The sequence below is a fragment of the Schistocerca nitens genome, chromosome 2, assembly GCF_023898315.1.
Source record: "Schistocerca nitens isolate TAMUIC-IGC-003100 chromosome 2, iqSchNite1.1, whole genome shotgun sequence".
NCBI classification, from domain to species: domain Eukaryota; kingdom Metazoa; phylum Arthropoda; class Insecta; order Orthoptera; family Acrididae; genus Schistocerca; species Schistocerca nitens.
The window spans coordinates 723,246,671-723,271,628 of NC_064615.1; the positions used below are offsets into that span (position 1 = coordinate 723,246,671).

The following is a 24,958-nucleotide window of genomic DNA, read 5'->3' on the forward strand; positions in this document are numbered from 1 at the left end:
AATATTTTTCGGCATTATGCAGGGAAACTGCTGTGCTAGTCTCTAACTGTAGGTGCAGTTGTGAGAGAACCAAAACCTCGACAAAAAGGTTGTTGGGATCCTGATCAGAAACCAGCCCTGACGACAACACTTCCTGGACATCCACATCCACATTATCTGTTGGCACGTTCTCTGAGCTAAGTGGCAGACTACCACAAGGTGGTCTTTTCTTTTTTACACTTAACGACAGACAGCCCAATGCTAGGGACACGCTGATCTGTCATGTCGGTAGTAATGACAGACAGGATGGCAAAACAGAGTGGTGGCTGGAAAGCCGTTTTTGTGCTGTGTGGAAATTGCCGGATTAGCCTGCTTGCACTGCCACTACATCGTTATGCCTGAAACACTGGGCATGCAGTCAGGCCACTGTACCGCCGTGACACCGCAACAGGTTTCCAGCTGCCGATCTGAGCAGCTGGAAACCTGTTGCGGTGTCACGGCGGTACAGTGGCCTGACTGCATGCCCAGTGTTCCAGGCTGAACGATGTAGCGGCAGTGCAAGCAGGCTAATCTGGCGATTTCCACACAGCACAAAAATGGCATTCCAGCCACCTCATAAAACTGGAAAATTGACAAAACTTGTTCAAGGGAGGGGTTCTCTAACTGGAGGGTCCGTTACTGGACATCCTTATCTGGGGCAGAACGGTCGATGATGCAGCAAATCATGATGTCTGCATACAATTCTTTTGACTTGGCCGTGACAAAATGGCACTTGCGATGAAGACAGTGGAGGGGTGTGGCCCAGGCACGATCAGACTGATGAGGCTGTTTCTTGCAGTGGTAGAATTCAACCCTAGCTGCCACAATGTGAATGCAGCAGCAAGAACAGGAAGACAACCGTGAGCACAAATTGTCAAATGACAATGAGGAAGGTTCCTTCAACAGCCACAATACCCGATACATGACAAAAACAGTGCACGATATACCTCCACATCCGTAACATGAAATGCACGGAAATGATGCCACAGACACTTTTCGTACACCTCCCAATCTTCTGTCATCAAATGGTGGGAGCGGAGGAGGAAACAGAGCTGGAGACAAAGGTTCAGAGAGCAACGCTGGCAAAGCCTGTTGCATGACCATGATGAGATCCTTCCGTTGTTGCACCAGGGTTTGACACTCCATGTCACAAAAATATGCGAAAAGCAACCACACAACAAAAAACATTTGAAAATACGCCACTGCTCATTGACAACGTGTTCTAACCACTAGAACCTACAGACGATGATGGACACAACACTACTGCATCTAGAAATAACTTGTACAAGAAGACACTTGCTACTGAGCGACTACACTACTAGTCCGAGAATCCTAGTCAGAATGCCAACATGTAACTGAGGGCAAGGCTGGTCAGTAGAGTGCACGGAGGAAAGGCTGCGCGTGCATCTATAAGTGGCCTCTGACGGTTCTAGTATCTGCAACCTGTGTGGTGCACCTTACACTGTTTGCCCGGATATCAGGTGTGGAATCTATGTGGGTCTCTATAGTATCCTTAAGCAGTGCACACACCTTTCTGATAATTTGAGCCATAGAATCTCCTTTAAGTTCCATATATATGGGATCCCTGAGTACCTCTTACATTCTGTGGTCATTTTCTATCATAGTTATCACCATACAGGCATTCTCCTTGTCGTCTGAAGGATAATATCACTGTTGTTTCGTAGTTCAGCAGGGGCTTGTCACTCTTGTCGGGACCCTCACAATTTATTGTCTTTCACAGTCCCAGTGTCACACTTTTCCAACCATCACCTGGCCTTCCCGAGAGCACATTACTCTTTTCAACAAAAGAAACTCCCACTTTAATAGTGTACGGGTAAGGGAAGTAATATATGCTTCATAAATATTGTATGCTTTGTTTGGCATATACATTAGTTTGCCCTCCATGTTTTTCATAACACAATATGTTAGAAGCAAGGAAAGAAAAAAGCAGTTGAACTGTCTGGATAGCCCCAAAAATACAGTAGTATCTAGTACATGATGAGTGATGATCCATCTATACTCAGTCTGTCGTCGCCCTACATATCAGCCTTACTCTCCTGATTCTACTACAAAGTCATATTTTAAAATAAAATCACTCTGTAAAGCACTGCTAACTGAAATCTGAATAAAAATGGCAAGAATTTTGTTTGAAAGTATCACTGTCTGAACTCTCTCAAATTTCTTGTTGAATATAGATCATATCATCCCCACAATCATCTGCAACAACATCTACCATAAAATCAGTCTCGTTATCTTCAAAGTCATAGGATTAAACTAAGCAATTTTAACATTGGCAAAACTGCATCTTGGCATATTTATGCAACAAAACTAACACACACGGAAATAGGCCACAATGAAGAGACAAAAGGAAAGAAACATACAGGCTACTTCAGCAAAACTTTATCATTAGCAAACAATACCTTAATTACAGTCTCCACAGAGGCACCTGCATGTGCAAGAAATATTAAAACACACATGGGACTATGAGAAAAATTGAGAAAGAGAGCCAGTAAAAACATGGTTCACATATTTTCAGATAGGCCCATTACGTTATTCACATTTTTTTGGGCATTGACTCCAAGTGTCAAAATGTTGCTAAAATTGGGCAGGACTCATTCTATCTGGTCTTTCCCCACTTGTCTAAATAGAAAATATAATTATAAGCACCATACATTGGTCATTTGTGCAGGAAGCTATGCATCATTATCTGTGTAACGTACACAGTCATGTTAAAACACTTCCACTCTAAGATGCTGAAAACAGGGTAACGTCGTGATTAAGCAGTTGGCTTTACCAACTGCAGCTCATTATCATTTCCAGGCACTCTTCCTCCTAAGTGATCATATTTCAACACTGATGTTGTGTCAGGTAAGAGGATGGCGTGTTGAGACACAGGATTTGCTATACAAGCTTACCTTCACTGATATATCTTCAAAGTTACTTCCGTTACTCACCATGACCTTCTAAAGTCTTTGTAAGTGGAGAAGAGACGACCATGTACTGCTCTTAATAATCTGATAAGTTATTTAATGACTACTGAAAATATATTAATCATCTTGGAGGCCGACAATAATGATATTGGTTTTACAGCATGAAATGGGATTGTTGTAAGCATCCTTGCTGAATATGAATAGTGCCTGTGAAGCAAGCAAGGATATTACAGTAGTGGTGCACCACAGAGATATATTAGCACTTTTTTGGAAATAAGGAACCATATCACCATCTGGGATGACCATGTGAAATGGTATCCCTACAGAACGAGCTACTAGAGGCGGGAGACCTGTTTCCCACATATACACCAACATTAACACTGTCCAGAACAATACTGACTCAGATTAAAGATTATACTGAGCAGCTGAGTATAAAAAATGTAAAAGTTTAATTTCAATAATTAAAATTATAATTATATTTGTGTGTGTGTGTGTGTGTGTGTGTGTGTGTGAGAGAGAGAGAGAGAGAGAGAGAGAGAGAGAGAGAGAGAGAGATCACACATGCTCAAACACATGTCCTCACAGTTAAGTAAAATTACTGCAGTCTTAACTTAAAATATGTTTTCATGAAATGACACTACTTCAGATACATGTCACTGACTGATCACTATCGTTAGAGTCACAAATGATGGTGGTTGCATACTCCGACAGGCAATGAGCATTCAGTAGTGTTCCAAGTGCTCTGCTCTGAATGCCGTAGCTAATACAAGCATTAAACGTGATTGTAGCGAGTTGTTTAGTCAAATTTCTATTTCATGTGTTGCGAGTTGTCACTGCTGATGGTCGTGGTAAATACAAATTCTACATAAGCAAGTGTCAGAGAGAATTTGCAGGATATGGCTTCCTTCAAGCGGAAAGCATGCGCGTGAGCGTACTGCGACTGTTGCTTGGAATCATCAACAATGCCAGTCCCCTCCGTGTCTCGAGTTGCGCGAACCGCCATCATTTGTGGATTGGAATATAATTTGAGAAACATAAAAAAATCAGCCACTTAATCATTAAAATCTACTCCCTATCATCTTAGGAGTCCTCCTTTCCCACAAAACTTTAAAACCCTTGTCCAATTGTTACTTAAAATCACAGGCATACCTCTGGTCAAACCATTTAATACCATCTTATCACTACATGAACCAATGTCTCTTGAAGGACAACATTCACTCATGTAAAAAACTTCCTGCAGAGAGGTTAAGAATAGAGTGGTGTTATATTGAATAGAAAGATAGCGAATCCACATTGGAAACTTCTAATGAGCTGCTTCCTCAATCTATATAATCTTCCCCAACCTACATATATCTAACCTGGGATTCTTTGGTCTTATATAGCTGACATTTCAATCAAAAGTGTTCTATGCTGATCAGAGCAACTCAGGCATGCAGAAACAGTAAAAATGCTGTACGGCAAATTGACAGCAACTGAGAAATAGGCATACTTGCAACATCACAGCACCAATTAATTTACAGTATGATTAAAGTAAAGCTTCAAGAAGCACGTGATAAAAGTATGTATATCTGGCAAAAGAGGAGCAAGACTTTAGTTGCCATGGTAAATCCAATATGAAGCCAGCTTTCCCTTCCTGTGCCACCAACAGTTCAGCTGGTACTGTGCAATCTGTTGACATACCATCAGTAAGTAGCAAGAAGTATCAGTGGTTTCTGTGTGACACGGTCAGCACACACTGGCAACAGTGCTATCCAACACTCCCTGTATGTCTAACTGTTAAGGGTCAGAAGTCATTCTAACATACAACAATCAAAATCTGAATTGCATGATGTCATAATACAACCCCTTTTAAATATTTTTCTTAAGCAACTAACATGAAATTAATCTAATAATACGTTAAACTTTACACTCGCACACAATTATATATTTACATACTTGCAAAAGCTGCTTTGTTGACATGCTTTAAAATTTCCTCTGTCCACACCTAGTGAGCTGCTTAGCAAAATCAGAAACACTAGATGTAGATGCAGCCTGAAACAAAACATAAGTCACATGAATGTTAGGATTTAATAATTACACTGAAGGAAGGGGGTGGGAACCAACTCGCAACAAGGCTGAAGAGAGAAAAAAAAAAACATTGTATCTTAAAGGTATATCACAGCTGCCTTCACAATTATTCATTAAAAAAATGCCACAGCTTTTATGTTTAGAAAGTTATTTTATTTTATTAATTTAAAATAGTGACATTTATGACAGTTTTGTAAGTACACTCGAAGACAACAAAAATGACACACCACGAAGGAATTATCTGAATGGGACAGAAATCTGTAGATGTGATGCACATGTACAAAGAGATGACTACAATTTCAGAAAAAAATCAGATGATGTAATGCACTGGTCCGCCTGTGGCCATTAAATAAGCAGTTATTCAGCTTAGTATGGACTGATAAGAGTTGCTGGATGTCCTCCTGAGGGTATCATGCCAAATTTTGTCCAATTGGCACTTCAGGTCATCAAAATCCAGAGGTGGTCTGAGGGCCCTGCCCATAATGCTTCAAACATCCTCAATTGGCAAGAGATTTTGCAATCCTGCTGGCCAATTTTGGATTCAGAGCATAAAGATAGGCAGTAGAAACTTTCACCGTGTGCAAGCAGGCATTATGTTGCAGAAATGTAAGCCCAAGATGGCTTGCCATGAAGCGCAACAAAATGGGGCATAGAATATCATCAACATACAACTGTGCTTTAAGGGTGCTGCAGGTGAAAACCGAAGGGGTCCTGCTGTGAAAGAAATAGTACCTTAGATCACCACTCGCTCACTGTTGGTTGTATAGCAATTGACATCAAGTTGGTATCCCACTGCCGTCTGAGGAGTCTACATACATGTCCGGTCAGTGGTGCTCAATTAGAAGTGGGACTCGTCACTGAAGACATTCTACATGAGGCCATGAGATTCCAGGCTACAGACATGTCCGGAGACACCTCCGACAGTGGTGGGATACGATCCTGACTGTTGCCTGCCATACGGCCCAACAACGAGGCGTGATGGGCTGGGGTGCCATTTCTTTTCACAGTAGGATGCCTTTGGTTATTATGGGCAGCATCCTAACAACGCAGCGGTATGTAGATGATTTTCTACGACCTCTTTTGTTGCCCTTCATGGCAAGCCACTCTGGGCTTATATTTCAGCAAGATAATGCCTGCCCCCATACGGCAAGAGTCTCTACAGCTTGTTTTTGTGCTTGTCAAACACTACCTTGATCAGCAAGGTCACCAGATCTCTCCCTAACTGGGAATGATTGGAGCATTATGAACTGTGCCCTCCAACCAGCTCAGGATTTTGATGACTTAGCGCATAAACTGGACAGAATCTGGCATGATATCCATCAATCTTGAATTGAAGCCCTTTCTCTTGAATAAATCATCCAGTTTTTCTGAAAGTGTAATGATGTGTTTGTCTGTACATCTACATCACATCTACATATTTCCACCCCACCCATATAATTCCTTCATGGCATGTATTTTTTTTTTTTTTATTTGAGTGTATTTTGATACAAATACAAAGAAGTGATATCAACACAAACAGAAGCAATAAGTTTACTCAATTAAAAAGAAATGTGCAATTCCACATTAATTCAACCCAGCATTCACCCAGACACACATTTCTTTCCAATTTGGTGCATTCAATGATCCAGATAAGTTGGTTGGTTTAAAAGAGGGGGAAGGGAGCAAACTACAAGGTCATCGGTCCCTTGTTCCGGAGGAAACAATGTCACAAGGTTGAAAATAAGACAATGAGACTTACAACACAAAACAGAATGAAAGGAAAAACCACAACGACTGAAGGGCAACAAACACTTAAATGGACAGAAGGGGACAAGAAAACCACAAAGACGCAAGAAACAGGTAGAAGAGGTTAAAACAAGAAAGCAGGTTACCATGGCTGGCTGACCATGAGGATAAAAAGGAAAAGCCAGCCACTCTGCAACACATCAAAACCTCCACCCTGAAAGCACTAGGGTGGAGGACGCACAGGGACAAAGGACATATACTAAAACTTAGAGCAAATGATAAAACTCACCTCGCAAATAAAATGTAAAACTAAAGCTGCTGTTGAGATGTCGTCACAGAACACCGAAGGTAGGGTGCTGGGAAAGTTAAAAATCCGCCGCAGAGCGGCTAAAAGTGGGCAGTCCAGCAAGAGATGAACGACCAGCATTCGTGAGCCACAGTGACACCGAGGTGGATCCTCGCGGCAGAGGAGGTAACCATGTGTCAGCCACGTATGGCCAATGTGCAGCCGACAGAGAACCACAGAGTCCCTGCAAGAGGCGCACATTGAGGTCTTCCACGCATTCATAGTTTCCTTAATGGCGTGCAACTTGTTTTGCATACTTGGGTTATGCCATTCTGTTTCCCAAAGCCGCAAAACCTTGTGGCGTAATAGTGAACGCAGGTCAGTTTCAGAGAAGCCAATCTCCATAAGCGGTTTCCACGTAGCCTGTTTGGCCAGCCTGTCGGCAAGTTCGTTGCCTGGGATTCCAACGTGACCTGGGGTCCACACAAATACCACTGAATGACTGGACCACTCCAGAGTATAGATGGACTCCTGGATGGTCGCTACCAAAGGATGATGAGAGTAGCACTAGCTGATAGCTTGTATGCTGCTCAAGAAGTCAGTACACAGGAGAATGACTCGCCTCGGTGTGAACGGATGTGCTCAAGAGCACGAGATATGGCCGCCAGCTCTGCAGTGAAAACGCTGCAGCCATCTGGCAAGGAGGGCTGTTCTATGTCCTCCATGAACATACGCAAAGCCAATGTGACCATCAGCCATCAAGCCATCAGTGTAAACCACTTCATGGCCTCGGTACGTGTCGATAATCGAGAGGAAGTGACAGCGGAGAGACGCACGGTTAACTGAATCCTTAGGGCCATATGAAAGGTCCAGGCGAAGCCGCGCCCTAGGTGTACACCAAGGAGGTGTTCGTGAAAGAACCTCAAGTAAGGTGGTAAAGGCAAGGACTCCAGTTCGGAGAGATGGGATCACACACAAACTGCAACTGTAAGCCCTGACCTGGGCTGCCGATGTGGGAGATGAACCGCCAGGGGCAGGAAAAGGAGACCATAATTTGGATGCGCAGGAGAACTATGAATGTATGCAACATAATTGGAGAGCAATTGCACACACCTAACCTGCAATGGAGGGACTTTGGTCTCACCAGGAGACTGCTCACCGGCCTCGTCCGAAAAGCTCCTGTCGCTAGGCGAACGCCACAGTGGTGCACTGGATCAAGTAAACTCAATGCTGATGGCACCGCCGAACCATAAACCAGACTCCCATAGTCAAGGTGGGATTGAACAAGGGCTCTGTAGAGCTGCAGCAGCGTAGAGCGATCTGCACCCCAGTTGGTGTTTCTCAGGCAGCAGAGGGCACTGAGGTGCTGCTAGCACTTTCGCTTACGCTGATGGAGGTGAGGAAGCCAAGTCAATCGGGCGTCGAAAACCAGTCCTAAGAATCGATATGTCTCCACTACAATGAGTGGATCGTCATTAAAGTCAAGTTCTGGTTCTGGATGAACAGTATGGCAATGACAGAAGCACATAACACACAACTTTGCAGCCGAAAACTGGAAACCGTGGGCTAGAGCCCATGACTGTGCCTTGTGGATGGCTTCCTGTAGGCACCGCTCAGCAACACCAGTACTGGTGGAGCAGTACGAAATGCAGAAGTCGTCTGCATACAGAGAAGGTGAGACGGACGACCCTACAGCTGCTGCTAGACCATTATTGGTTACTAAAAATAGACATACACTCAATATGGAGCCCTGCAGGACCACATTCTCCTGGATATGGGGCGAACTATGGGAGGCACCAACTTGGACACGGAAAGTACAAAGTGACAGGAAATTTTGGATAAAAATCTGGAAAGGGCCTTGGAGACCCCACTCGTATAATGTGGCAAGGATATGATGTCGCCAGTTCGTGTGATACGCTTTTCGTAAATAAAAAAACACGGCGACCAGGTGTTCGGATGGTAGACTTGAGGGACACAAGACTATCAGTGGTAGAGCGACCCTGGCAGAAGCTGCCCTGACATGGAACCAGTAGGCCATGTGACTCCAGGACCCAACCCAACTGCCGACAAACCATACATTATAGCAGCTTATAAACAACATTGGTGAGACTGATGGGCCGATAGCTATCCACATCAAACGGGTTATTATCAGGTTTAAGCACCGGAACGATGGTGCTCTACCGTCACTGCGATGGAAAGATGCCATCGCACCAGATCCGGTTGAAGATGATGAGAAGATGTTGCTTGTAGTCAGATGAGAGATGTTTAATCATCTGACAATGAATCCGATCTGGCCCAGGGGCTGTGTTGGGGTAATGTGCAAGGGTACTGAGGAGCTCCCATTCTGGAAATGGGGCATTATAGGGCTCACTGTGGCGTGTAGCGAATGAGAGAACTTCCCTTTCCATCCACCATCTGAGGGTGAGAAAGGCTAGGGGGTAGTCTCCAACGCAGAGGCTTGAGCATAGTGCTCAGCAACCACGTCTGCTTTGGTAGATAACATTCCATTGATGTTAATGCCAGGGACACTTGCTGGGGTCTGGTACCCAAAAAGATGTCTGATCTTCGTCCAGACTTGGAAAGATGATGCATGGCACCCAATGGTTGAGACGTATCTCTCCCAACACTCCTGCTTCTGTCTTCTGATAAGCTGGCGAACGTGGGCACGGAACCCCTTAAAGGCTATGAGGTGCTCCAGGGAAGGGTGCCGCTTATGCCACTGTAGAGCTCGGCGATGCTCCTTAATCGCCTCAGCGACTTCCAGCGACCACCAAGGGACCGCCTTTGGCCGGGGCACCCTAAAGAGCGAGGGATCATATTTTCCAACACAGTAACGATTGTTGTTGTCACCTGCTCAAACATCACATCAGTGTTACCATGTGGGCGAGAGTCAACAGTGACCACAGAGGTGAAAGTTTCCTATCTGCCTTGTTTAAGGCCCATCTGGGCAAGCGTCCATGGGCCTGATGCCAGGGCAGTGATAGGAAGATGGGGAAGTGGTCACTGCCACACAGGTCATGTGCTCTCCAGTGGCTAGATGGGAGAAGTCCTGGGCTGCAAATGGATAAAACAATGGCCGGGTAACTACCACGACCCACACTGAAATGTGTGGCGGCCCCAGTATTTAAGAGGCAGAGGTCGAACAGAGACAGTAAAGTTTCGACATCTCTGCCTCGGCCAGTAAGCAAGGTGGCACGCCACAAGGGGTTATGGGCGTTAAAATCTCCCAAAAGTAGGAATGGTTTAGGGAGATGATCAATCAGTGCAGCTAATACATCCAGGGGTACTGCACCATCTGGAGGAAGATATACATTGCAACAGTTATTTCCTGTGTTGTCCTTATTCTGACAGCCACAGCTTCAAGAGGGGTTTGAAGAGGCACAGCTTCAGTACAGACTGAGTTTAGGACATAAATGCAAACTCCACCCGACACTTGATTATAGTCGCTATGGTTCCTGTAATATCCCTCATAGCTGTGGAGGGCAGTGGTCCGCAATGCCAGGAACCAGGTTTCCTGGCGGGCGATGCAGATAGCAGGTGTAAAGCTTAACAGCTGCAGTAGCTCAGCCAGGCAGTGGAAAAAAACGGCGCAATTCCACTGGAGCATGACGTTGTCATGAGATTGGGAAGGCATGGAACATTCAATGACACAGTTTATGTCTCAGGGTCACCTGCTGCCACCGACTTATTGCTTGAGCAGTCTATATCCATTGTGTCTGAGGGTCCAGTGAGATCTAGGTCCTCAGTGGACGCCAGAACCTCCGCTTATCCCCAGACACAGAGCTAGTAGGTAGTGGTAGTATGAGTGCCACCACAATTTCCTTGGTCTTAGGGGTCTTCTTATGGTGTTTTCTAGCTGCTCCTTAGGTTTCTCTGACTGGGAAGGCTTCACTGATTCAGTCTCCAGGACTGACGATGAGTGTGAAGCCCTACGATCAGCTGCTTTTGGGCTCTTCAGCCTCTGGTGGGCGTCATCTTTCCCAGTAGCAGAAACCTGGGAAAGGAGTGACCCAAGGGACCACTTCCTGGCGAGAGGAGCCGAAGAACACTTATGCTTCTCCAGCTGAGAAGTGGGAACTGGTATACCATCACCTTGACCACCTCAAAGGCCAAGATGAAAGCACCGGTGGCAACCGGATTATCCCTCAGACCCTGATGGATGCGCTGGACAAAATGATCACCTCGCCACTCTAAATTGGCGCGCAGCTTGTCATCAGACTGCAAAAGAAGGTCCCTTTTTTTTTTTTTAAGGCGCAAAACTGCTATGGTCATTAGCGCCTGGTCTGTGACTTAGGAAACAGTAAAAAACGAAAATGAAAGGCAGCAGCAATGGGAACGAAACTCAAAAAATTGGAGAAACTAAAAGCAGAAGGAAAGCTTAAAAATCCACTACAGAAAGGGGTTGGTTGTCCCCAAAAAGAGCTTCAAATGACTGACGTCATCTCACTGGCACTAATGAACTCGAGAACGCGATCGGCCGAGCGTGTGTCATCTGCTAAAATGGACGATATATCAGGCGACAGCTGTAGACGGGCGCGTAACAGAGTAAAATAGGGGCACTCAATTAAAAGGTGTCTTACCGTCCACAGCTGAGAGCAGTGGGGACAGAGTGGGGGAGGATCGCCGCTTAAAAGATGTCGATGGCTAAAAAGACCTCCTCCCGACGACGCGTTCGGGAGGAAGAGGTCCAAGCACAGGGAAGAGCTTTCACATCCCGCAATTTATTATGGGGAAGTGTCGACCAATGTGCGTGCCATAAAACAACAATACGACGACATAAAACGCTCCGTAGATCGGCGAAGGGAATCGATCGAATAGCTGGCCGAAGAAGAGAGACTGCAGCCTTGGCCGCTATATCGGCCGCATCATTGCCACAGATACCATCGTGTCCTGGGAGCCAGAGGAACGCCACAGAGATGCCCCCAAATGGAGCAAGCGCAGGCAGTCCTGAATCCGGTGGACCAGAGGGTGGACAGGGTACAGAGCTTGGAGACTGAGGAGAGAGCTGAGAGAATCTGAACAGATAACATACTGTATCCGCTGATGGCGGCGGATGTAGTGGACAGCCTGGAGAACAGCGTAAAGCTCCGCAGTATAAACCGAACACTGGTCGGGAAGCCGAAATCGATTTGGGGTGTCGCCAACAATATAGGCACTCCCTACACCTAACGATGTTTTCGAGCGATCAGTGTAAATAAATGTGGCTTCCTTCATTTGTGCACATAGAGCAGCAAATGCCCGACGATAAACAAGTGAAGGGGTACCATCCTTGGGGAATTGACAAAGGTCACGGAGCAGGCAGATCCGGGGACGGAGCCAAGGCGGTGCTGTGCCCCAAGTTGTCAAGAAGGTTTTAGGAAAGCGGAAGGAAAGAGAATGGAGCAGTTGACGGAAGCGGACTCTTGGTGGTAGTAGGGAGGAAGGGCGGCCTGCATACCCTACATCCAAGGAGGCGTCGAAAAAAATGTCATGGGCTGGATTAGCAGGCATGGAAGACAGATGGCTAGTATAACGACTCAGAAGGATAGCTCCAGACACCAAACGTAATCCACGGTGGTGGATAGAGTCGAGACGCCGAAGAATAGACGGCCGAGCAGAGGAGTAAACTATGCTTCCATAGTCCAATTTCGAGCGCACTAAGGCGCGATAGAGGCGGAGAAGGACCACTCTGTCCGCTCCCCAGGAGGTACCATTCAGGACACGGAGGGTATTGAGGGGTTGCAGACAGCGAGCCGAAAGATAGGAAACGTGAGAGGACCAGCACAGTTTTCTGTCAAACATAAGACCCAAGAATTTAGCGACGTCCGAAAATGGAAGGTTGACAGGTCCTAGATGTAAGGAGGGTGGAAGAAACTCCTTACGTCGCCAAAAATTAACACAAACGGTCTTACTGGGAGAAAAACGGAAGCCGGTTTCGATGCTCCATGAGTGGAGGCGATCGAGACATCCTTGAAGACGTCGTTCAAGAAGGCTGGTCCGTTGAGAGCTGTAGTAGATCGCAAAATCGTCCACAAAGAGGGAGCCCGAGACATCAGGAAGGAGACAATCCATAATTGGATTTATGACAATGGCAAACAGTACAACACTCAGCACGGAGCCCTGGGGTACCCCGTTTTCTTGGGAGAAAGTACGGGAGAGAGTGGTGTTCACCCGCACTCTAAATGTGCGCTCTGCCATAAATTCGTGAAGAAAAAGGGGCAGCCGACCTCGAAAGTCCCAAGAGAACAGTGTGCAGAGGATTCCTGTCCTCCAACAGGTATCGTATGCTCTCTCCAGATCAAAAAATATTGCTACTGTTTGGCGTTTCCGGAGAAAATTGTTCATGATATAAGTGGAGAGAGCAACAAGATGGTCAACTGCAGAACGATGCTTTCAGAAACCGCATTGGGCAGGTGTTAAAAGACTGCGGGACTCCAGCCACCAAGCTAAACGGCAATTCACCATACGCTCCAAAACCTTACATACACTGCACGTGAGAGAAATGGGGCGATAACTAGAGGGGAGATGTTTGTCCTTTCCAGGTTTCGGAACAGGAACGACGATAGCTTCCCGCCATCGTCTGGGAAAAGTACTATCGGTCCAATTCGATTATAATGGCGAAGGAGGTAACGCAGACTATGGTATGATAAATGCAGCAACATTTGGATGTGGATACCATCCAGTTCTGGGGCGGAGGAGCGAGAAGAAGAGAGTGCATGTTGGAGTTCCCGCATGGAGAAAACATTATTGTAGCTTTCGCGATTTTGAGAGGAGAAAGCAAGAGGTCGCACTTCCGCTGCACGTTTCTTCGGGACAAACGCTGGCGGGTAATTTGAAGAGCTCGAAATCTCAGCAAAGTGTTGACCCAATGAGTTAGAAATTGCGACGGGGTCCACTAATGTATCATGCACGACAGTGAGCCAACAGACCGGGGAGAAACAAGGCGCGCCTGAGAACCGTCGAATCTGACTCCAAACTTCTGAGGAGGGAGTGAAGGTGTTAAATGAGCTAGTAAAGAATTTCCAGCTTTCCTCCTTGCTATCGCGGATGACGCGACGGCATCACGCTCGGAACTGCTTATAGCGGATACAGTTGTCCAAAGTAGGATGGTGGCGGAAAACGCGAAGAGCACATCGCCGCTCACGTAGTGCATCACGGCATGCCGCGTTCCACCAAGGAACTGGGGGGGGCGCCGGGGCAATGGGGAGGTGCGTGGTATTGAACGTTCCACAGCTGTAAGAATAACGTCTGTAATATGTGTGACCTCATCGTCGACGCTAGGAAAGTGACGGTCATCGAATGTCGCTAGAGACGAAAAAAGAGTCCAATCGGCTTCGCCAAACTTCCAGCGTCGCGGGTGCATATATGGCTGTTGAGGCTGCAGTCTAAGGACACATGGAAAGTGGTCACTCGAGTGTGTGTCATCAATGAGCCACGCGGACAAGGATGTGGAGATCCCCAAAGCGGGTGGTGGGCATTGAAGTCCCCAACCAGCAAATAGGGGGGTGGAAGCTGACCAAGAAGATGAAGGAGATCAGCTCGTGCCATTGGCGTGGACGATGGAATGTATGCAGTACAAAGAGAAAAGGTATATCCAGATAGGGAAAGACGGACAGCGACAGCTTAGAAGGAAGCGTTTAAGGGGATTGGGTGATAATGGAGAGTATCATGGAGAAGAATCATGAGTCCTCCATGTGCTGGAGTGCCTTCAACAGAGGGGAGATCAAATCAGACGGACTGAAAAAGGGGGAGAACAAAGCGGTCATGGGGACGCAGCTTCGTTTCCTGAAGACAGAAGATGACCGGCGAGTAGGAATGTAAGAGGATCGACAATTCATCCCGATTGGCTCAAAGGCCGCGGATATTCCAGTGGATAATGGACATAGGGTGAACAGAAAATGGAGGAATGTGACCAAGGTTGCCGTCAACTCAGCGACTGCTCAGAGCTTGCGACCGACAGCATGGAATGGCATTCAGCCGAAGGCAGAAGATCCTGATCCATAGGTTGTTCAGGAGGAGCTCCTGCCACCAGCGATCGGCCGGTTGATCGGCCGCCAGCAGTGCGCCTCGGTGACACAGAAGACAGCCGAGGGCGATTACTGGCAGGTGGTGCTGTAGATGAGACACGCCTTGGCGGAGAAGGAGATGAACTGGGTTTCTTACTAGTCTTCTTGGAAACATGATGTTTAGATGAAGGAGGAACCGATGGTTGTGAAGTTGGGGTACGTAAAAAATCTTCATGAGTATGCTCTTTTTTCGAAGTCTTGGTGTCTGACTTTTGGGCTCGAGATTTAGCAGAACCCGATGAAGGGTGAGCCATAGAGTGGGCAGGCGAAAGTGGGGAGGTTGAACGGGCGATCTTTGCGCTGGCCGATCTGACGACCGTGGCATTAAAGGTAAGGTCACAAGTCTGCGTGGCTGCCTCCTTTGTTGGCCGAGGAGAGGCAAGGACAGTGCGGTATTTTCCTGTCTGAGGCACGGTGGGCTGTCGACTGGTGAATAATTTTCGAGCAGCAAAGGTCGACACCTTTTCCTTCACTCTGATTTCCTGAATGAGCTTTTCATCTTTAAAAATGGGGCAATCTCGAGAGGAAGCAGCGTGGTCACCCATACAGTTGATGCAACGAGGGGATGGAGGTGGACAAGCACCCTCATGGGCATCCTTGCCACACGTAACATATTTGGCCGGATTGGAACAGGACTGGCTGGTGTGATTGAACCGCTGACACCGATAGCAACGCGTAGGGTTTGGGATGTAAGGGCAAACGGAAATTATCTCATAGCCTGCTTTGATTTTCGATGGGAGTTGAACTTTGTCAAATGTCAAGAAGACAGTACGGGTTGGAATGATGTTCGTATCAACCCTTTTCATGACTCTATGAACAGCCGTTACGCCCTGGTCAGACAGGTAGTGTTTAATTTCCTCGTCGGACAATCCGTCGAGGGAGCGTGTATAAACGACCCCACGTGATGAATTGAAAGTATGGTGCGGTTCCACCCGGACAGGGAAGGTGTGTAGCAGTGAAGTACGCAGCAATTTTTGTGCCTGGAGGGCACTGACTGTTTCTAACAACAAGGTGCCATTTCGTAATCTGGAACAAGACTTCACAGGACCTGAAATTGCGTCGACACATTTCTGAATAATGAAAGGGTTGACCGTGGAGAAGTCGTGACCTTCGTCAGACCGAGAAACAACAAGGAACTGTGGCAACGATGGAAGGACTGTCTGTGGCTGAGACTCATTGAACTTACACTTGTGAGCTGACATAGTAGAAGATGAGGAAACCATTGCGAAAGTATCTCCCATGATTACCGGCGTCTCCGATGGCGCACTCCTTCCTTGTGGGGGCCCTCTCTGAGGGCACTCCCGCCTTAGGTGATTGTTCACACCTCAGGTCACACCTCCCGAAAAACGGACGGAGGGACCAATCGGCACTTTCGGAAGGTATCAGCTCGGGTAATCACCCCTCCCTGGGCCTGGCCGTTACCAGGGGGTACGTACGTGTCCTACCCGTCTACCCGGGGCGGGGAATTATGCGGTACCCTGTCCCCGGCTACGCATGGAAATGCGTGGGTCAGCCTTCAGACAAGCACAGGGAGGAAAAAAGAGAAAGGGAAAGGAAAGGGGTCTCAAACGCCGCAGCGGAGAAAAGGGCAAAGAGAAGAGGTAAGGAAAAGAGAAGGACAAGGGCAGGACGAAGACTTGCAAGTGGAGAAAGCAAAGAATTTGTTACAGTTTCGAGCGTCCGTCTCCGGACGTAGGCACAAAACATACTCCCAGAGGGGCAGAAAGGGAAGGAAAGAGGCGGAGGTGGGGGGGGGGGGGGGGGGGGGATGGGGAAGGATGCAGAAAGGGAAGGTATGCAGCCCGGGAAGGAAGGAAGGCCACATTAGCTCGGGGTCCCGTGCTCGCTACGCACGTATCCACAAAAGAGTTGTGGACCCCCTGGGGGGAAGAAGGTCCCTGTGGAATGTAATACGTTGGACCATATTTAAGCTCTTATGCGGCGAGATGGTAACAAAAACATCCCCCAACTTGTTACAAGCAAGTAAAGCCCGTGACTGGGCGGAGGATGCTGTTTCTATCAAGATTGACCCAGATTGCATTTTGGACAAGAGCTCCACCTCCACAAACTTGTCACCTAAATGCTCTACAAAAAACTGTAGCTTCATCAAAACAAAGGATTCCCCATTAGTCCTCGTACATACGAGGTACCAGGGTGAATAAGGTTCGCTGACATCCTTAGCCTGGTGTTCCTCCCATAGTGTGGCCAGGGAGCGGAATGATATACAGTCATGCGTTCTTGCATTGTACTGAGACTTGGAATGCTCAGAGACTGCTGGTGTTTGATCATCTGCAAGTGATGATGTGGTATGCTTCATTGCGAGTCATCTGCCCTGATGCCACCCACTCCGACCAGGCGCCCTCCCTACGGGTGCCACCCAGCTGCTGCAAAAGCCACCTGGCAAGATGGCCTTTGCTGAGGGGTCCTGATGCCCCAAGGTGATGGCCATCTACTCCTTGGCATATGTGGGGAGCTAACGGTGCAGGCATCAGCAGAGTGATCCCTGTGTTGTCAAGGGGCTACAACCAACAGGGTACATGGGGGCCCCACCACAACAGACTGGCTACGGTGCTGGATATTAGGTGCAAAGAAGACCATGCTCCTCGCCAATGGAAAAAGCAACACTGTATGGAAAATGCAACCAGGAAGGTGTCCTCGCCCCAGAGATGGAGAATGAGCTGGACTGCAATGCGACGACGATAAAGTGGCCTCAATATTTCAAGACACGATGCATCATGTAAGGCGCCCTGCCCCAATTGGCTAGCTCTTCGGGAAAATTTTGAAAAATGGAGGTCAAACCCTACAGGCGACCATCAAATAAAGACCAAAATGTGTGAAACTTCTTTTAGTCGCTTCTTACGACAGGCAGGAATACCTCAGGCATATTCTAATCCCTGGACCCACAGGGGGGAGGATCCAAGTAAGAGATGGAAAATACCAATTTATAACATTATATGACAGTTGTGAAGAAACTCATAGGTCTGCTAGTTTGGAAACTGTGTGAAATTTACATGCATCTGTCTCAACATAAATGAGTATAATTCTGATTCTAACCCAGATAAAGCAATGAAACTCACATCACCAAAACGCTAAAGAGTAGGGCTTTACACTGGTATGCAACATGACAGGTTTATAAGAATTTACATGTTGAAGCTCATTGACTTTAACCTTATATACCTCAAAACATCATCTTCAATTTTTTTGAAAAAATGTATTGAATTGTTCCAATACATTACTATACAGATGGTGTATATCAAGATGACACACCAAAGGCATCATGGCCAAAATTTATTCTAAGCAACTGATGAACATTTCTTCTTGTGAACAGCTAATCAGAGACTTTTTATTTTTTCAATCGCTAATCATTAACTTGCTTCATGAGTGTACCCAACTTGCAGTGTATAGTTGCTGTAATATTTAGGAGTAGTTTGCAAAAAATGGATTTCAAGTAGAAATTAAATTGCAATTCGACTTTAAAGGAGGTCATACAAGAATACAGAAGAATTTGAAGCATGTGTCAAGAGTGGATAGTAAAACATTATCCTAATGTATTGCTAGGTGGGAAAGTTTTCAGCAAATGTAGGAAGCAAATATCCCAAAACTCATCAATACCTGCAGGTGCTGCTCCCCAGCTGTACTACGTACTTCCAGAGAAAATTTAATTGAAGATGAAACAGCATTGGATTGACACTTTATTCTTTAAATACTAGCCTTCAGTATTTACGTGAGTCTCCTGTGAAGAAAAGGAGGCTTCAGAGTGAGATAAAGTACCCAAAGCGAAAACTGAAAGACATTGCCTCAGTGTTGAAGCATACTTATGTGGCACAACTGGAAAAAGAACAATGTGAAAGAAATGGAAAAGGAGAAATCAAAGCCCAGCTGAAAGATTATTTGAACAGTTCAGATTGCATGTATGACAAAATACAAATTTTGATAGTACTTCCAACAAGCTGGAGTAAAAGGGAAACCATGAAAGAATTTTCTGCTTCATATTACATCATTCGAAGAGCATATCGTTTTATAGCAAAACATGTTATACTAGTGACACCAAATCCAAAGCCACATAAGATACTGTACTGAGTGAGAAAACTGTTCAGCATGTACGTGATTTTTACCTTGATCATAATGTGAGCCGTGTGGTGCCAGGAACAAAAGACTGTGTTTGTCAAAGAAAGTGGAATTAGAGTACACAAGCAGGAGCAGCTAGTGAAGAACTCAAAGTAAGTGAACATCTTTTTGTTTGTGACTTCTTCATACTCAGAATGAAGTACAGGGATTTCATGAAAATAATTCACAGGTTACAATTCAATCATTTGTTGCTTACTACAGACACACAATTGCTAATGAAATAAACCATGTGTCATACATGACTACCTTCATAGTATGTGTATATTCTTTCCTGCACAAAAGCACTTTTTTTTGCTATAGCAGATGGTAAAGGACCTTGTGATGGGGTTGCAGGGTCTCAAGTGGCCTCATGAAAGCCATATTTTGTCACCACAACAGTTGTTTCAGTGGTGCAAAGAAAATGTTCCTTTATGTGTCTTCTACTATACATTGGCTTCCCATCATGATGAAGACATTGCCAAGCTGAAGCTACATTTCAAGAATACAAGGACAATTCCAGGTACCCAGAAGCTTCATCGTTTAACACCTATTAATAAAGGTATAGTAAAAACAAAGACATATTCTGCTTCTTTAGTAAGGAGAGAAGAGCCAGTGATTGCTATGGTGAATGAACTGCTGTTAACCGGCATACTTGGATTTGTTGCCTGTTCGTATGACTGTTATTGGTGGGTTTCATATGTGTTGCAAATTTATGAAGAAACACACAAGACAACACAAATTCTCTCTCCGACAGTGATCCAAGACTACTGTAACCTCCATTGGAAAAATGAGTTGCTTCTATCTGTAGGGTATACTTGGCTGTAGGATACTACAGGTCTGCTTTGACCCACACGGTAGTTGTGTTGCATGATGTCACTGAGCTTTGGTTTGTCTGTGTTTTGGAATGGAAATGAGGGTTCGAGGGTTGATTTGGGGGAGGAGACCCAACTGTGAGGTTGTCGGTCTCAATGGAAATGACGTGTTAGAGGGCACAGCATATGAAGAGGTGGCATGCTTTAGTGGTTTATGTTATTGCTATCCGGGTCTTGATTTGAAGTATATAGGTTAAGTGGAGATTGGGATACTGCCTTTTGTAGTTGTGATGGGGGGAGATTTGGGGGGGGGGGGGGAGGAGTTATTGGTATCCTGGACTAAGTTTGAGTTATATAGGTTACCTTGAGTCTGGGATACCATGACCTTATGTTGCATTTTGTATGACTTTGCTGAGTTTTATTTTTTTTATGGTTTCCAGTGTTTTGTTTTTTGTGGAGTGCTGCACCTCAAACAGTGTTTCTGTTCTTATTATTGAATTCTTAGTTTGTCCCCGTCCACAACCCCATTTTCCACAGTTCACTGGGCTTAGTCACTGAACTACTTTGTGTATTATCTGTGGTTTTGCAGATGTGTTGATAGCCACGTTGGATATGTTCGAAATAGGGGTTTTTGGCATGCTGATGACATCAGTGGTCAAAGCAAATGGGTGGTATCCCAGTCTCCGTTAATCCTGTATTTCACACAGAATGGTCCTGTTTGATGTAATGCCCGAATGAAGGGATTCATTAACAACACAAAACTATGCCAATAGAGAGATGACATCACTAATAACACAAATATACGGTGAATGAAATTCACTGCTTTACACGATGTATACCTATAATGCACAGTCATGTGTCTGTTGTAATGTATATTATTGCACAGCTTATTGGACGATTTGAAAATGAGGTTGGGCTCTCAATTAGTCATCAAGTGATAAAAAAAATAATATTGCAACTTAGACAGTTCTCTGCAATTTATTGCATAATTTGGCACAAATACACAAACTGTCAGGACTTTTTCAGGAATGCGAGAAGAGGGCAGAAGAGAAACTCAAAACCATCAGATCACAGTGGGAAAAACAGCAATTCTGTACGCAGAAGCAGATTCAACTATGGAAAACGCACTTTATATCCAAGAAAGATTGTCATGACACATTAGTTGGTTTCGCCCTCTCTTGACCAAATTGTCAGTTTCAAACCTAACTCAGACTTAAGTCTAAGCTACAGTTCAATCTGTCAGCACTTCAACATAAAAGCATATTGAATACAGTCTGGTATACAACACAATCCAAAAAATTTCCCTCAAAGGATTTATATCTTCATGACACATACAGGGACATAGTGTACAACATGATAAGAATCACTAGCCACAAGAAATAGGTAACTTCTAAACAAAACCCACAGCAGTTGCCTTCAACTGAAAAATACAAACCAAAATATCCAAGATATGCCATCTGTGTAACTTCAAAGAATTTACTGATAGCTTGCATTATTCACAAGACACCCACTAATTATGTGTAATCCATTTCCTGACTCATCCAGCTAGTTACTGTGGCTCAAACAGATTATCTCAGGCAACTCAACCCGTCAATACCTGATAGAAGCTTCGCCCCGCGATGTGATGATGATGTGGCATGAGACATCATTCATGCACAAACAGGGAGGGGGGGGGGGGGGGGGAACTGGCTTTTTTAGCATTTATAGTATGTCAGTGAGGTAGGTTGTGGTGACCAACTTATCCTGTACCGTATTTCAAGATATGGATTAGAGCGAAAGGTGACAGTCTTGTTGTGAGCTGACATAGTGGTACCAAAGGCTTCAGTTTATCAGACTTTACACCTGCATAAAGCATTGCTAGAACAGCAAAAAAGATCCTACAGCAGCCAAACTCTGATAACTGGATGGATTGTCTCACATCTCACTTCCCAATGCAGGTGACAAAGCACTTCCTTAACAGAAGAACGCATAATATTAGTGCACCATGTCATTTATAAAAGGTGAAACAGAAGAGTAAAACCATACATTCCTCTGCAGATTAACAGGTACAACAAACAGGACACGTTAAACACCTAGAAAGTTAACGAACTAAGCAGTACAGACTTTCTGAAAACCATCCTTCAACACTGATAATTTGATAAATGTTAGAACTTACGTACTGATCCACATTTTGTATGATCCAAAACGATTTGAGAGAGGAAACATGGCTCCAAACTTCGGATGGGGCTGACTAACGCGACAAAGCGTAGACTATTTACAGAAGAGACGACGAAAAATATAGGCGGGGGGGGGGGGGGGGCATTCGACTTCCTTAGCGACGCAGGAAAAAATCCAGTACAATTAAGGATGAACCACAAAACTGGACACATTCCTGCAATATGCCAAATGCTGCCACAGGAGCCCACAGTGACGGAACTGAGAGGTGTATCTCGCAATAGCACTTAGCTGAAAAGCCTTTCTAATAGCTGCAGTTTCAGGCACTAAAAAAACTTGCCCTGATTGTTTAATAATCTCGTTTGGGCACGGATCACGAAATCTCAAATAATACATTGGAGTAGGTCTACGTATCACTCATTTGCAAATTACATTCCATACAACTAGTGTTATAAGTTCCACGTCTTAAATATTAATGTACAAAACACACATTCGGTAAAACAAACGCGCTGGATGGTTTGTTTTATGTAAATACTGATACGCAAAGTTGAGAGACGATTTCGTTGACATAAAGGCACAACAAAAACACAGTGATCTGCGAAACAGGATAAGAAAGACTTGTACAATAACCCTTCTAACTTTTCAGGGGTTCTCAAATATATACAGTTAACGAATTTTTCTTGGGGGAATCATATTCTACGGTCATAAATTCCTAAAGTTTGTTTATATTTTCACTTTACTTACACTCTGCGCCACATCTTGCCGGCTCTAACTCACAATCACGACTGCTTTTCTGCTTACCAAACGCAGCTACGATCAAAGATAACTATCCGTGAAGATTGCGTGCAGTGTGAAAAATGAGATCGCCATCAACCAATTTTTTTAAATTTTTGACTCAATGAAATATATATTGTTTTCCTTTACTGATAACCACGTTCGCTGCAATCTGATAAACCTGATTACAAAACAGCATCGCTGCACGAGGCATTCCTGTGAAGACACGTGTCCTCGTGCGCGGTTTATTGACAATACGACGTAACAGAGGTTTATTCGTGCCAAGAATCAAGACTCACTAACAATTTATTGTTTCGTTGTACATACAACGAAAACGATGCGGTGTCGCACATTTCTACAAATAATCAAGACTTACTAACAATTTACTGCTCCGTTGTACATACAACGAGAACGATGGAGTGCAGCACTTTTCTACAAAAATAATGTTTCTTTGGTTTAGCACTCGTGTCATTACTTAAGATAGAAAGATAGATCTTTATTTGCTCACCTACTCTTGCACTTCGAATTTGAGAACAGTTAATTGCCTCTGAAACGTAAAACATCGAAAGAAACACTGTAATAAAATTTGTTAAAAATTACCCTAACTGAAGGAAATAAACATCGTAGGATGAGTTTTCCGTGTAAAATATAGTTACTTCATTAAAAATGAATGAAGAGATACACTGTTTCATATACACTGTTTCATATTTATGTAAAACATCAACATGCAGATTTAATGAAGCCCTAAATATCGGGAAGACATTATGTTGATATTAATAGTCTCAATGAACTATTTGTGGTTATTTCAGCCTACATTTGAAACATATGTGACACACAACTTGAATAAGACCGGAAGCATCTCACTCTGTCTCCGCAAACACGAGTGTACAGTGGCGTATAAATATTCCGTGTGATGTCACTATAGGTGGGGTCACGAGCGATGGCGGTCGAGTTTAGGGTCGTTCCGCGCACATGCACCATCATTCACCGACAGCCAATGAGCGCACAGCTGTGCTGTGAATGTTGTATGCAATGCGACCATTTAACACGATTGCAGCTAGTTATTTAGTGAACTTTTATTTCATTTTTTGCGTGTTGTCATGGCTACACAAGCAAGTGAGAGACATAATTTGCCAGATAAACGCTTACATCAAGCACAAAGGAAGCGTATGCTCGTGCCGCCAACTGTTGCTTGGAACCGGCAACAATGCATTCCCCGTTCTGTCTCGACATGCGCGAACCGCCATCGTTCGTGGATCCGACTGTAGTATTTGTCGTTCCATTTACTCCTTAACGTTAGATATATAAACTATTCCATGCCGCTCTTTACAGTAACTGTAAAGCGTTGCCCGCTTGTAAGCTATCTTGCATAGACGTGTTTTATGTGGAAATAAATGTTCAACTCTATCAGATACCACATATTTGGTGATCCCGACGGGAACACAAAATACAACCGCGTCGGATTCAGCGTTCACACCTCATCGTAAAGTGAACATTCATTATTTCCGCATCAGCCGCGCCGCTCTTGTTCCCGCACAAAATGGACAATCCGCCAGTCAACATAGCAGTAAAATTAATAGGGCTACTAATAAACCGCCGCCCTTCTCGCAACACAACCTGATGTTGTTGTTTGCGCAGCTTGAAAGCCATTCCGTCCTTGCACAGATATCAGCAGACGAAACGAAGTCTAGTTATGCAGTCGCAGCACTAACAGAAGACTTAGCCGTTGTGGTACAAGATTCCTTGCTGCACCGCCCAACGCCGAACGGTATGAGTCAATTAAGAACGCGCTAGTGACGCGCATGTCATCGTCGGAAGCGAAGGGACTAAAGGAGCTCGGCGATCGAAACCCGTCACAGCTTTTACGCTGTTTGCGCACAAGTGAGTGACGACGTGCTGCGCAATATCTGGTTGTCCTGATTACTCTCGGACACTCAAAAACTTCAGGCAGTGTGCGTTTGTGATTGAAATGCACTAGCGCAAACGGCGAACAGGATCGTCGAGTTGTAGCCCGCAACAAATGTGACAACACTGTCATTG

General features: G+C 45.1%; 1 protein-coding gene across 1 annotated transcript in view; it reads right to left on the reverse strand.

The window, feature by feature from the left end:
• The window catches only part of LOC126236903 (neutral alpha-glucosidase AB), a 126,790-nt gene extending 103,693 nt beyond the window's left edge, over positions 1-23,097 (reverse strand). Inside the window, exons 1-2 of the mRNA XM_049946552.1 lie at positions 22,889-23,097; positions 4,884-4,979 (exon numbers count right to left, since the gene is read on the reverse strand). Coding sequence (XP_049802509.1) covers positions 4,884-4,979; positions 22,889-22,902 — 110 coding nt within the window. The 5' untranslated portion in view covers positions 22,903-23,097. The remainder of the gene's footprint in view (positions 1-4,883; positions 4,980-22,888) is intronic.
• Positions 23,098-24,958: the final 1,861 nt, after the last annotated feature.